This window comes from Phasianus colchicus, chromosome 13 (assembly GCF_987193195.1).
Source record: "Phasianus colchicus chromosome 13, bPhaCol1.hap1.1, whole genome shotgun sequence".
NCBI classification, from domain to species: domain Eukaryota; kingdom Metazoa; phylum Chordata; class Aves; order Galliformes; family Phasianidae; genus Phasianus; species Phasianus colchicus.
In genome coordinates, this window is record NC_143448.1 from 7,316,305 (window position 1) to 7,330,583 (window position 14,279).

The 14,279-nt window shown below is 45.9% G+C and overlaps 2 protein-coding genes across 25 annotated transcripts in view; both read left to right on the forward strand.

The window, feature by feature from the left end:
- LOC116243621 (plasmanylethanolamine desaturase 1-like) overlaps window positions 1–14,279 on the forward strand; it is a 161,151-nt gene that overhangs the window by 117,427 nt on the left and 29,445 nt on the right. For 21 of the 24 annotated variants that reach the window (XR_016470904.1, XR_016470903.1, XR_016470897.1 and 18 more), the window contains 3 exons: window positions 2,691–2,912; window positions 4,595–6,116; window positions 6,733–6,839. The gene's annotated coding sequence lies outside the window, so the exon portion shown is untranslated. Of the gene's footprint in view, window positions 1–2,690; window positions 2,913–4,594; window positions 6,117–6,732; window positions 6,840–8,786; window positions 10,926–14,279 lie in introns of those variants that run through there. The other 3 variants (XR_016470901.1, XR_016470899.1, XR_016470916.1) reach the window with 3 other exon arrangements.
- CBLN1 (cerebellin 1 precursor) lies at window positions 11,363–13,957 on the forward strand. The gene is made up of 3 exons (XM_031615347.2): window positions 11,363–11,719; window positions 11,853–11,972; window positions 12,905–13,957. The coding sequence occupies exons 1-3, from the start codon at window positions 11,453–11,455 to the stop codon at window positions 13,100–13,102; spliced, it is 585 nt and encodes a 194-aa protein (XP_031471207.1). The 5' UTR covers window positions 11,363–11,452; the 3' UTR covers window positions 13,103–13,957.

Genomic DNA, 14,279 nt, shown 5'->3' on the forward strand with positions numbered 1-14,279 from the left:
TTCAGAGAGGTATCCTAAGCGCTGGTACCTCCACAAAGTACTTTACCAGGTAGGGTTCTGAAACTCATCACTCTTTAAACGCCTGCTTGGCCTGCTGAGGGACTGGAGGATTCATTCCACATCTGATAAGAGGAATCAAATTGTCTGTTCAGTGGGATAATCTTTCTGTTGTCAGGATGAAAAATCTCAGAGGACTCATGCTCAATGGTCTTGTAATTAAATGTTACACACTTGATGAACATTGCATTGCAAGCCTCAAGGCTAATTTACATGTTACCACCAAAATGTCTTATTTCAGTTTGCTTGTAAAAATACTGTACAGGCATTGTTGCATGTCATTGCAAATGGTTTGTTTCAGCAATGCTTGGGTAAGCCTCAATGTAACTAAAAGCTGTACATAATTACAGCTAAAGAGCTCTGTACAAAACCAATAATACTTCCCCTACAATAGCTGTTTTATTACTGAGATGGCTTTCCTGATGTGACCGACAATGCTAGGATCACAAACAAGCGGCCTGCCAGCTAATAAAGAATAGCATTTTGGGGAAACAAAGTAGTTTGATTCAATTATGGTATTATGTACATAATTAGAGTCTGTGTCATTTTTCCAACGGCTGCCCATAATTCACAACAGTAAGGCAGGAAGGAAAGAATAATAAAAGTAGATAGAAGAAAGTTGTATGAGTAGTCATAGATATGATGATGTTATAACATATTTACTAGCATATTTAAATGCTTTATGTTGTCAAAGTTACTTTTAGTGATTTGAGGCCACGACTCATGTCAGTGTATTCATAATGGATGAGTGATGAGAGAAAAAGCTTCTCAAGCCTCCAGGATCCATTTAGCACATGTAACTTTATCAGTTTCTTGTTTTGAGAAGGTCATCCCACAACTAACATTTCAACAGAGGCATATCAGATGGATCGAACTGAGGTTTCTTGCAATTCACAATTTCTTTCATACTTATTTGACTGACTTCAAAGTAATGCTAAAGCACTGCAACCGTTTATTGGAATATATTAATAATAATAAATTAGAATTTCATTCACTGAATTCAAGGTCTCAAGAAAAAATAACCTTGTGCAGAAGCAGAATAAAGGCAGAGATATTAGATGACTTACCCAGTTTGCAGCATGTGAGTGGGAGAATAAGAGACAGACACTCTGGCCCCTGTCCTTTCTCCCAAATCATCTTTCTTGTGTTTATGCCACAGTGAAATGATTTTGCATATGTCCTGTCTTGGAAATATGAAAAATATATGCAATATGCAAAACAGCCGATGGGTCTGCATTTTAGAATCTATCATCATTTATGAAATCTTGAAGCCTAAAGAGATTGCATGCAATTAATTGCACACAGTCCAAGAGACCGCAGCATTTTACTGCCAATTTGTAAATAAAACCCAGCATGCAAAAGCGCTTAGGCCAGTGGGGTGAGTTTCCATCAATAAAGGACAGGCAGTGTACAAATGCAATGCAACATAATTCTTACACTTCAGCCTTTAAAAATTGTGCTGACCCTCTAAGAAAATGGAATAATGCAGAGTCACTGAATGCAGCTAGGCTTCTCCATTGGTAAATATTTTACATAATCCAATTGAAGAAATTCATGAAAATGCTAAAATAATAATTAAAAGTCATTAAGTGCAAAAAGTCTTTTTAGATTTAAATCTTGTCAAATACATAACAATGAATGATGCTGGTAAACTGTGAATCATTCCAAACATGGGACTGCAAAGCAAAACTCCCATTATTTCTTGATTCTGACCATCAAATGATTTGTTATGAATATGTCATCCTGGTGGCTGGCCAATACCTGACTTGATTCCTTATCCAGTGCTGTTTAGCTCCCTTTGCATCATTGCTGTTTCCATCCCACATCTTACTGTTCCCCTCTGTTATGTTCAATAAACATAATATGCTTGGTGCCACTGCTGATCTGCTGAGCCAGTCAGTGTCCAGCTCAGTGACTCAGACTCAGCTTCAAAAGAAAAATGATGATGTCTGTCTTTCTAGATTTGAACCCCTCCAGTGAGTAGTATCACAGATGTGATATGGATGCTCAGTAATTACTGAAACAGCAGTTTGTCACAAGCTGCTGGGGGCACTGATGGACTAGTGCTTTGTGGGTATAGTCATGGGAAGGAAGATGTAAGAAAATATGGTAATTGTGACAGGCTCAGCTTAGTATTGTTTGAGTTTTCTTTTCAGGGATAAAATGTACGTGTGGAAACCACACGTATAGAAAGCGAGGTACCTATTTTTATCTGTTGTTCTTTCTACCTCTATGATATTTAATACACATGCAAAAACTATTCTAATGTAAATGAGAATCTGGGCCAGGCAGTAGCCACATCTACACTAAGCACAATTTGTATCTCCTGTGAAGTTCACATACATCAGCAGTTTCCTAAACAAGTAGATTTGGCTCTTGGGAAAGAACAGAACTGCATATCCCAGCCACCCTCCACACCAGTGTCACTAGGGGGTCCTTATGATGCTGAATAAATAAAAAATCCCTTTTCCACAGCCGTGAGCTTTGTAGCTGATCCAGAGCTTACTGCAGCATACAGGCATTTCCTTGTGCTCTGTGAACATGAAAAAAAACACAGAAATCTAAAACTTCACTCTTTGTGAAGTGTGTAAAGCAGTTCTACTTTTTATTCTTTTTCTCCTCTTATCTTGTAGTGCAAATGCAGCTTCAGAAATGAACAAAAACATCAAAATCCACAGATTGTTAAGTAAATTCAAGACTGAGAGAAGATGAAAGAACAAAAAATTGGACCTGGAGCCTGATAGGCTTTGGATGAAGATTTACAAGAGTTGTAAAGGATGTTGTTGCAATGGGGACCCATCTGGACATGTGAAACACAGGCTTGACTTGCACAGCTGAAAATGCAATATTTAGAGGTGGGAGTGCTCTGCGTGGCACAAGCATTATTAATGGCACTTTGTTTCATAGCTTCATAGTTTTTCAACTATATTGTTCCAATTACTGAAGACATTTTGTTTTTTGAGATACATCTCTCTCCCCCAAAGTAAAACATTGTATTTCCATTCAGCATTTTTTTTCTAAGTTGCACTTGACTAGTAATATGTTTCCTTGAAAAGCCATCAGTGAATTTATGTCACAGATAGCTATGTCTCTCTCTTTATTAATTCAGACATACAAAATCTAAGCATCTACATGTTGCGGTTGTTCTGTTTGTTGTGCTGCTGCAAACTGATAGCATTTCACCAGAAAAGCTCTCGTGTCTGCAGCTATCCTATTTTTTCTCGTGTCACTCAAGTGAACTGCCTTGCAGCTCGCCCACGCTGAGGTCGGAGCAGAGCCGCAGGAGCTTGCAGAACCTGCTGGGGGCTGTCGTGCCAGGCACCCGCTCAGCCACTGGGTCCTGTGGGTGAGGATGCAAGCAGAGCTTCCCAGCACTGCTGGGAGCCAAACAAGCTTTTGCCTGAGTGAGCGCTGGGGGATGGGGCACTTGTTCAGAGGCATAAACTCCTTCAATACTGGATGTATTCAGAAGATGGAAATTAGCAATATTACAAATTCAGAAAGCAGCAGACGTGCATGTAACATACTGAATATGAACTCACCTCTCTTTTTGACCAGCTGCTCCCAACACAGCAAGCCCTCTGACCAGTGCCGCTGTAGCCTTTGACCTTATTCATTAGAGATATTTTGATGTACTGTGAGCTGTATGAACAGTGTTATGTGCTCGTTTATGGGTTAACCCTATCCTTATTAGATTTGTACTTTCCAGCCTGAATTCATGAAAGTTAGGTTGGCATGTAGGGTTTTGCCCTCTCTTTCTGCTCTCTCAGCCACTAAAGTAATCTGAAGTCATCCTTTTCAACTGAAATTTTTTAAGCGCTACCTTTATCTCTAGTTGCCAGTGTCTTTAAGAGCTTAACCCCATACCTTTCACAGCCACCTCTTACTTCTGGAAAGCAAGGAGGCTTCCACTTCCTGCACCTGTTGCCAGCATCGCTGTGGTTTCCCAGCACTGAAGAACCAGTGTGTACTGAGCAATACTGATGTTATACTGGGTTACCAACGGGTATGAAGATGTGATTAGATAATGTTACAAAGATTTTGGAGGGCAAAACAGAGGAGGAGGGAAGAGTATTATTTTCTTTAGCCTTCATCTTCTGCTTTCCCTTGACATCTGCCCCACACAGTTTGCAGGCAGTCACATTGTGCATTTCCTCCTCCTGCAGAGGCTCTGCTTCTTTTGGAAAAGGTTTCCACAAGGATACCAGCAGCATAAAAATCTCACTTGATCAACTTGTGTTTTTACCAGCCTTCCTTGATTGCCCTGCAAAAACAGAATATTTTCCTTGCTCTCAAGAGTAAAGTCCTCCATTATCATGTCATGAAAGGAAAGAGACTGTTTGGTAGCTAAGGAAAAATGCTGACTTTAAACCTGGGATAAGGTTCTATCATTTACACTAATGAGCTCACTGGTGGGGAATTTGTAAAATTTTATGATTAAAAAGTAGCTGTAGTCAGTATCTGATGGAATTTTCTATTTCATTTTTTTTTGCTGAAAATACATGTAACTACTAATAATTTTCCCATCCAAATCCAGAGAGGAAAAAATGCAGTGAGAATTGTCCCAGACGAAGTTCAAAGAATTGGTAAGTAACCCATTATTTTAGAGAGTTATTCTCTAACCACAGGTTGATCTAAATCCTGCTGGGAAGGCTGCAAACACATTTGACTAGTTGAATAATGGGTTAGTTACTCAGAAGGAGGAGACCTTAATGAAATATTAATATCAGGATTTTAATTGCTGGTGACTTGTGGTTGAAAGTCTCCAGATCTGATAGTCACATCATGCCAGAATTTTATTTTTGATGGAAATGTACTCTGAGACTGTATGTCCAGTAAGTGCTATGAAAATGGGGAGGTATCTAATAGCCTTTGCTGGTATATTCTTCCAGAGCACTGACAAACACTAATGAAATCTACTTACTGTATGTTACAAAGATCTAGACTGTTCTGTTCAGAACCAGAATGGACAAATCCAGCTGGAGAGACCAACTTTGCTATGAAACTGGTGTAAGTGGATGCAATCAATAAGGTGACAATAAGCAGAGGAAAAAGAGAGATCTTTAACTGAAGGGCTGGAAAACTCTCACAGTTTGGCTCCCATTGTGAGACATGAATGAAATTCCAGCAATTTTTCTGTCCTCCTCTGACTTTTTTTTTTCTAGCCTACCTCCAGAGTTTGAGATGTTTAGACTTCGTAGTGTCCCAGGTTCAATGCCTGGAAAAGCTGGTTGGAGCTGCAGTACAGTGCAGGGACTTCCTTGCATGACCACTTGCCACTGTGCAGGCAAGAAATAAGTCCTTACAAAATATTCCATGTGCTGATTGTGCTTCTGCAACCTTGCTTATGGATAGCTCTGCTTTTGCAGTGACCTCTTCTCCTGAGGATCATGGGTTTGCCACATTACTTTAATAGCAATTTGGGAATGGGTGTTGGGTTGTATTAGAGGCACTTATCTCATAGTAGAAATAGCAAAAAAGTAAACAATGTACAGGAAGACTAGGATATGGTTTGCTACTGTTGAGGACAAAAGGACAGATTAATTGGAGAATGTAGTGGATAGCAGAAAAAGGTTTGGAGGAAATAAGAGGGATAGGTAGTTCTCTAGGCTTACTGGCATTATTTATTTATTTATTTTTACTCTGTGAGTCCTATAAGGCACTGCCAATATAGGAAAGCAAGACAAGCTGACAAAAAGATTGGTCTGAGAGACTGAGAAATGGCTGTGAAGCTGGTTTTGCATGCAGGTGATCACAACTACTATCATCTTTCAAAGAAAACATGTTTTTCACAAAAATATTGTCAAACCTGCAGCTCTTGTTGTGCATCTCTGTCTTACAGAGCTCTTATCACTCCAAGATTTGAATATCCTAGTGCATAAAAGATTGTATCTAATGTCTTCTTCCTGTTTAGCTTTCCTCCATGCTGTGCCCATCACTTTGTACCTAGCACAGATGAAATGCTGAAGTGTTGCAACTTTTCTGTGAGGAGCAGCCGCTAGAGGGGAGGATGTACACTGTGAAGTCCCCATCAGTACCCTGTCACTGAGGCTTCCTCAGTAAGTAATAAATAAATAAATAAATCAGAATTTTACGAATCATTTGTAGGCTATCCTGGTATATCCTTTCAGGTAAAATATATTGAATGAGGTTATTTTTAGTATTGCAGTTTCAATGTTTATCTTGAAACACAGCCAAAACCAAGGACCAGGAAAAAAACCAATCATTGGCTAAATTACACAGAGAAGATTGGATTACCTGTTCAAACACAGCTCTTAATTCTGGATTTAAATAGAATCTCCAAATACAACAGAACTGTTGCAGAAAATAAAGCTAGCCAACAGCCCCTAATAACCCTTAATTATTAGGAGTTTCAGTTGAAATTTGGACAGTGTTGGTTTTAATTCTTTTAAATCAGAAGAGGCAGCATGACCATGGTATCCCCATTTACAATTACAGTGAGCACACACGTTGTTCCAACACATGCTGGCTTTAGCTGAGTGTTCTCTGGCAAGTTGGGTTGGGATTTTGCCCTGTTAAAATACAATTACCCATTTGAATAGCAAATAATTTTCAATTTGAGTTATTTCTTTGTAATGATGCACTTGTTTTGATAGAAGTGTCTGACAAGAAAAACAGGTCAAGCTCCTGACACTTGCATCTTTGCTTGCTTAGGAATTATTTGCACCTGAAAGAAAACCTGCTGATATCCTATCTGAGTAACTTCCATGGTATAAGTAAATACCAAAGAGATCTGCCTCTAAAGAATATGCTCTCTCAAGGTAAGACTGAAATCCAAAGTTAATTTAAAATAGGAAAGAAAGAAAGAAAAGCTTGGCAGCACTATGGATATATGGACAATTACAGCTATATGAACCAGAATGTTTAATGATTTTCCCAAGGATAGCTTTTTCAAGTATCTTTTACATTGAGCTAATGTTTTTCTCACTTTTAACTTCATCCAATGTAACGTATTAATGGGAGATTGGAAGTCAAAGACTGTATTGCAGGCACCCAATGAAAAGCAGCAGATGACATTACTGACACTGTCTTAATAAATTTGTTCTTCAGAAGGTACAGAACCCAATACCCATGCAGCCCAGTGATCCTTCAAGGTCAACAGTTTTATATTCATTTACTGCTGCAGTCCCCTGTTTGGTTGAGGTCATCTAACAGTTTCCCTGTTATCCTCCTGTTTACAGCTACCTATTAAGATAAATTTCTCATTTCTGAGATTTGCCAAAATTGTAACTGGAAAATGTGAATTTTTATTCAAATTATCACAATCTTTGCAAGCATTTTAAAATATATCAATTTACTGGGAAAACACCAAGGTTATTTTGTTAGCCTCTGGGCAGAAGTAAGATCTGAAAGTAGAAAATCAGAACTATTTTTCTATAGGAAGCAGGGCGTGATTAAATTTGGGAACCAATCTGATTTAACAGGGCCAAATAAAATTACAGAATGTTTGGATATGAATATACACAACTGTCTACCTGGCAGTTATTCTTGGGTGCACACCTCAAAAAGCTTATGCACTCTTTAGCTGTTCACAATACTGGCTGGGTTTTACACTCTGTACCTGTTTTCTCCTACAAGAAGTAATCACAGAATTCCCTTGGCCCAGTGCTGTTCCCCACTGGCACCTGAAACAGCCTGCCTGTGCCATTTTGTCTTTTCTCTGCTGTGCAAAACCTGTGCTGGCAGGCGCACAGTGCAGCAAGTCTGCAGTCATTCTTATTCCATAGGGAGTGGGCTGACAGATCACTGCTGCTAGGTGGGACCCCAACAGCTTATTTGTTCCTGCTGTGCGCTCTCACCTGACTCAACCTGCTCTTTGAGATACCTTAATTGTTTGCTGTGGATCTGAAGGTGACACCATAAGCAAATCACCATAAATACATACAAATCTCTCTTACAACTGCAAATCAAACAGTTGTAGTAGTGCACAATATAGATCAGCAAGAGCTCTTTTGCTTTAAACCTCATTTTCATACATCTTCAGAGTTTGTACAAAATCCCAGCAGATGCTAGGGAAGAGGGGTATCTGAAGTTTATAAGGGCAAATATGAATCCCTGAATTGCCTTTTTGCTGTTCAACTAATACAGCAGAGAACAAACTGCATTTTCAGAACTGTGAACAAACCACATTTCATATAAGTTATCTGGTTACAGGCCAGACCTTGTATTTATAACTCAAAGGATTAAATCAAAAGGCAAGTAGTCCATGAAAAGGTGGTTTTATACACAGCCAGGTAAACTCTTGATAAATCGTTTTCTTGAATGAAAAAAGGCTTCTAATAGATTTTTCTGTACCTGTTTTCAGAGAAGCTTATAGTTTCTCTCCTTAGAGGTTTTCTTTATAAGGGAAGCTAGTTAAATACCTAGTGAGACTGAGTTTCCAAGGGTGTTTTCCCTAAAACAGGATTAGGGTTCACTGACAATGTAATGCAGAGCAGGTAATGCTGCTGTTGCTCATGTTTTAAACTGCTTTATGGATAAATTATATTTCAGTTTCTAGAGGCATCAGTTCAGTACCTCTGAGCTTTTAACTTCCTTCTGTAAGGTAAAAAAAAAAAAAAAAAAAAAAAAAAAAAGGTTTTTTGGTCTTCCTGTATTTTTCTGGACTAAAACAAGCAACTCCCTCATTGCCTGAGCAGGACCGTAACCAGTCCTGAAATGGATCATCAGGAATTTATGAGGATCACTGAATTATTTTTTTCCTCCAGATTATTTCCAAGTTGGTGTTTTTCCTCAAGAACAGGTGAAGCATTAGGGGAGTTCTGCAGACTAACAGTCCATTCTGAATCTGTAAACCAGACCAGTCAACCAGCCAGATAACCAGCTCAGGGCTAGTTACCACGAGGTGGATGGTTCACGCATTTTCTCCATACCCACAGAAATGTTTTTGAAAACAAAGACAAAAAAAAAAGGGCCCTACGTGAGAAATACCATAGTTTCAGTCTAATACCAAATAACAAATACTATTGTTTGTTAATGCATTGATATTGTTGCCATTGTATCTGAACAACAATTGTCCTGTTGTATCTCAGTGACAATGATTAACAAAGCAGTTTGTAATTAGATGGAGTCATGTAATTCTCAGCCCTCTGTAAACATCTGGATTTGCAAATCTGCACTCCTAGCTTGGGAGCTCTTTGCCACACATCACTAATTAAGGCGTGTTCTTATATATCAGTACATACATCCTCCTGCTGAGCATCCTTTCTTTGTTCCCAGTACAAATAACAGCCTGTTGTCAATACAGAGAAAACCATCATAACTGCCTAGCTCAGCATGTGACATTTAATGAAAATGAGGTAATATCTCATTTGCATGGCTGGCGTTACTTTATTAAAACCAGAGCTGCAGAAGCTGGGCGCTACAGCACAAGTGTGCAAGGCTGATAGTCCATAGGAATTATGTGTCCAGCACAGGCAGGTTTGCACTTCCCCCTGCCTGTCTGCCCACCTCCTGCTTGTAGGATAGGGCTTCTAGGAAATCAACAGATCTGTTCCTTTTCCCAGCCCCTGCAGTTCTTGTTCTCCGTTACTTCCATCCCTCTGAGCCCACGGAGCTGGGAACCAGAGCCCCCCTTTCTTCTTCCAGAGGATGATTCTTCCCCAGAATCATCATGGGCAAACTCTAGCTGAGGAGGGAACCCATCAAAACAGTGCTACAGAAAGCAGTGCACAAGAGATGTGTCTGTTGTGCAGAAGAAGTGCCTTAAAAGAGGAACATACAGATGTTTTTTCAAAATGTCAGAAGAATGCAGCTAAGCACTCAGAACTTTTAACAAAGTTGTGCTCCTTCAGCTTGCATTTCCCTCTGCCATTTCACCGGTATTGATAATGAAGCAAAATCCTTATTGTGGCTGATTCTGATTTGCATTACCCCTTAGGCATATTTAGAAATAACGATTTTATTTGAAGAAAGTTTCTGATTCTGACCTTGGCGCCCAGTTCGGCAACGATACGGCAGAGACCAGAAGCTGCCAGCGGGACGGCTCCTGGCAGCCTGTGGGTAGCTCCTCCCCCTCCTTTTCTTTTCACACTTCTCAGGAGAGTTTTTCTTTCTGCTATCTCCGATGCCGCTCTGTCCGTCTTCCTTCCCCCGTCTCCTTGCTGCAGTTGCGCTGCCCCCAGCCTCCTCAGTGCTGCTGCCCATCCCGCAGCGGTACCCGGCTCCCGGGTTCCCTCCCCGTGCGGTACCGGCTCCCGCAGGGCCCGAGGCATCGGCTACGCGCAACCCGACCCCCGTACCGCCCCAGCTTTCAATGATATTTAACTTCCAGAGAAGATGCTACCAACTCCAGTTGATTTTAATTTCTGAATACAAGTTTACTTTTGCACGCATTTGCCATTTAGAAAACTTCTGCTGCGGCGCTCATTGTTCACAGTGAATCCCTTCTGCTCCGGCCCGGATTTGGCGGCGGCCCCTCCGGCACGGTGGCGGCGCGGGGTCCGTCGGGCTGGAAGCGCCTCTCCGCAACCAGAAGGGCGCCGGGGCGCGCTGCGCGGGGCGGCAGCGGCGGGGCCGGACCGGCGCCAGGAGCTCCCTGGCAGCGGAGCGCCGCGCTGCTCGAAGAGGGCTCGGCGAGCGAGGAAAGTTTCTTGCTTACAGCCTGGACCGCGCCTCTCGCTCGAGCCCCTCCGCTCCTGCGGAACGAGACGGCGCGGTCAGGGCATCGTCCCGTAACGCAGGCGGGGCCGGCTGCGGGGATCGCCGCACGCCCCGACGTTGCTGCTCGGAGGCGGCGGGATGTCCCTACCCCGCCCGCAGCCGCTCGCTTCCCGCACCCCCCGCCTCGCCTCGCTCCGCTCCGCGCCGCCCCAGCCCCACGCGGCGGCGCCGCCGCGCTCCTACCTGCGCTGCGCGGTGCGGTGCGGGCTGCTGCCGGGCACCTGCTGCTGGGCACCTGCTCCCGCGCCCGCGCCGCCTAACAAGCGCGGCGGCGGCAGGCGGACCGCGCGGCCATTGGCGGCGGCCGTGCGGGGCCGGCGCCGGTTGGGTCGGGCGCGGCGGGGGCGGGCGCGGGGCGCTGACGCCAGCGCGGGGCCGGTGGGGAGGCGGGGCCGCGCCCCGCGCCGTCTTTGTGCTCGCCGGCAGCCCCGGCAGCGCCGCCGCCTCCCGCCGCCTCCCTCAGCCCCGCGCGGCTGCGGACGGCTTCGCTCGGCCCCGCACCGCACCTCCCCGCACCTCTCTGCGCTATGTGCGCCGGCGCTGCCGTGCCTTCTCGCGGCCGCTTCCCTCCCGGCGGGGCGCTCCCGGCCCCGCTCTGAGCGCGGCGGGGCAGGGCGAGCGGAGCGGTGCCGTGCCCGGCCGTGCCGTGTCCGGACGTGCCGTGCCGTGCCGTACCGCGCGGCGCGGAGCGGAGCGAAGGGAGCGCGGCGCCATGCGGGGCCCGGGGCCGGCGCTGGCGCTGGGGCTGCTGCTGGGCGCGGCGTGGCTGGTGTGCGGGCAGAACGAGACGGAGCCCATCGTGCTGGAGGGGAAGTGCCTCGTGGTGTGCGACTCCAACCCCACGTCCGACCCCACCGGCACCGCGCTCGGCATCTCCGTGCGCTCCGGCAGCGCCAAGGTCGCCTTCTCCGCCATCCGCAGCACCAACCACGAGCCCTCCGAGATGAGCAACCGCACCATGATCATCTACTTCGACCAGGTGCGGAGCGGGGCTACGGACGGGAAGTTGTCGGGGCTAGAGGGGACGCACCGCCCCGCGGGGCTCTGCCCGCCCCAGGGGGGAGCCGGGGGCCGGGGCTCGGCGGAGCGCTGACGGTGCCTTTTCCTTGCAGGTACTAGTGAACATCGGCAGCAACTTCGACTCGGAGAGGAGCACGTTTATAGCGCCCAGGAAAGGAATTTACAGTTTTAATTTTCACGTGGTGAAAGTCTACAACAGGCAAACCATCCAGGTCAGCCCGCGGGAGCAGCGGCGCGGGGGGAGCGGAGCGAAGCGGGACGCGGTGGGGCCGTGCCGTGTCCCCGGGCAGCCCCCGCCGCCCCGCCCGAGGGCCGCGCGGCCACGAGGCCTGCACCGGCAGCGAGAGCCCCGGGCCGGGAGCTGAAATCCCGGAGCAAGGGCAGCGCTGCACGGCCGCCGGAGGCTCCTGGGACCGAGGGAGCTGGGGGGCTCCGGGACACGGATCCATCTGGAATGTATGAATGCAGCGCCGCATGCAGACACCCCGTACACGCCTTTGGTGCGCGGCTCGGTGCGCACGCACCTCTGGGTAGGGATACGGAACTACCGGCCCGAAGCCAGGTAGCAGAACCCAGGCAGAAAATGTCTGTGCAGCGATGCGCATTGCAAAGGTGAATGCACAGCTGCAGAGCCGTAGTGCTTCCCACGTTAGGTTGGGGAGGAAGCGCATTGTTAATGCAGGGTACACCGTCCTGGGGGTCGGCAGTGTGAGCCGAGGAATGCCTATTGACTGTTGTAGCACAGTGCCTGGCAAAGGCAAACACCCTGAACTCACCTCAGATGTGCTGAGGGGTGGCTGCGAGAGCCCTCCGCACGGCTCTGAGGTTCCGCATAGAGCCACCTTTCATTGAGTGTGAGCAGAGCTCTTTCATAGCCTGAAAACATACGGGCACCCCACTGAAATCTTTCAGAATAGGATCAATGCCTTGTTCTATATGCACCAGGGTTTTTGATGTGGCTGCCGCTCTAAAACAGCGGTGAAAGCCCTCTTCCCTTGGAGGGCACACCTCAGCCGGGCTCACATCGCTGTTTCATTTTTATGGGCTGGAGTTGCAGCTGCCAAAAAAGGCCCTTTCCTAACGACTTTCCCCTGCGAGGCGAGCCTTGCACTGACGGAGGGCTTTGTTTTATCTTGCTCTTTAGGTGAGTTTGATGCTAAATGGGTGGCCAGTGATTTCTGCCTTTGCAGGAGACCAAGACGTGACCCGAGAAGCTGCCAGCAATGGAGTGCTGATACAGATGGAGAAAGGAGACAGAGCTTATCTAAAACTGGAGAGAGGGAACCTGATGGGGGGCTGGAAGTACTCGACATTCTCTGGATTTCTGGTATTCCCGCTTTAAACCACATCTCATCTGAGAGAAGGGAGAGCTGCAAGTCAGAGAATCTCCTACAAGTTCCCCAGCCCCAGCTGGGTGTACGGAGCTGTGGACAGCGGACTTTTTACGTGCAAATATTTAAGAAGCTAAATCCTGCTTAGGTTGTGTACATCGCTTTGAAGAATTACTCCTTATTTCCGTTGTGTTGCAGCCAACAGGCAGGAGACACTATAATTGATCACAGCCCCATTTCTATTCCTCTCTCCTCCCACAGAATTAGTTCCCATCTCTGTGTCACTGTGTAATCGGCCATCGCCCCCATGGTTTCTGCCTCACACAAGTAGACTTTAGGCGTTTCCATTGTCCTTTACAGCATATTTTGTAGTTTTGTTTTTAAAACATGTTAATCTCAACTCTTTTCTCTGAGTTTTAACTTAAAAAACAAAAACCCACACAACAAAAGCGCAAAGTATTTTTGAATACGTGGATGCCACGGTGGAAGAGCAGATGCCGCTCTGGCTGTGTGCGGGCTGAAGGAGACATTTCTACGTGAAGAACTGTTTGCAGCGAGGGCTGACCGCAGTATTTCAGTATTTCTATGTAATTCTGAGTGATTGTGAAATTTAAGGCTGCTAAATGTTTTGACGCTTGTTTTGCTCTTGTAAAATGTGGCCCACTAAACGCCAGGAAGTATATTGAACTTTTACTATTACTCTGTAATATATGTGTGAATATTGAAAATTAATTTTTGCTTTAATTCAATAAAGTTTAAATGGGACTTTTATTTTTCTTAACCCGCACTGAGGTTCCTCACTGCAGGCGGCGGCGCGGCCCCGGGCAGGAGCTCCCGGATCGCACTGTCGATGCGTCTGTCTGTGCTCCAGCCTATAAAGAGCAGCGCATTTTATGCGGCCGTCTGAAGCGGCTTTACGACGTATTTATCCTTCGATGCTAGCAGCATTTATTCGCCAGTATTATTTTGTTTACGGTCTTTTAGAGGTGGAAATGCTATAATTTTGCAGCGCTCGGACAGATAACTACTTTTATTAAAAGGTGCGGACGAGGATTTCGGTTGGAACGAAACGCGAAGGCGAGCCGAAGCGGGGCGAGGAGCGCGGGGCGGCTGTGTGCCCACAGCCGGGGCAGCCGGTTCGGGTCCCGCCGGAGCTCAGGGCGCCGAGGGAAGGCGGCCCCGGCCCCG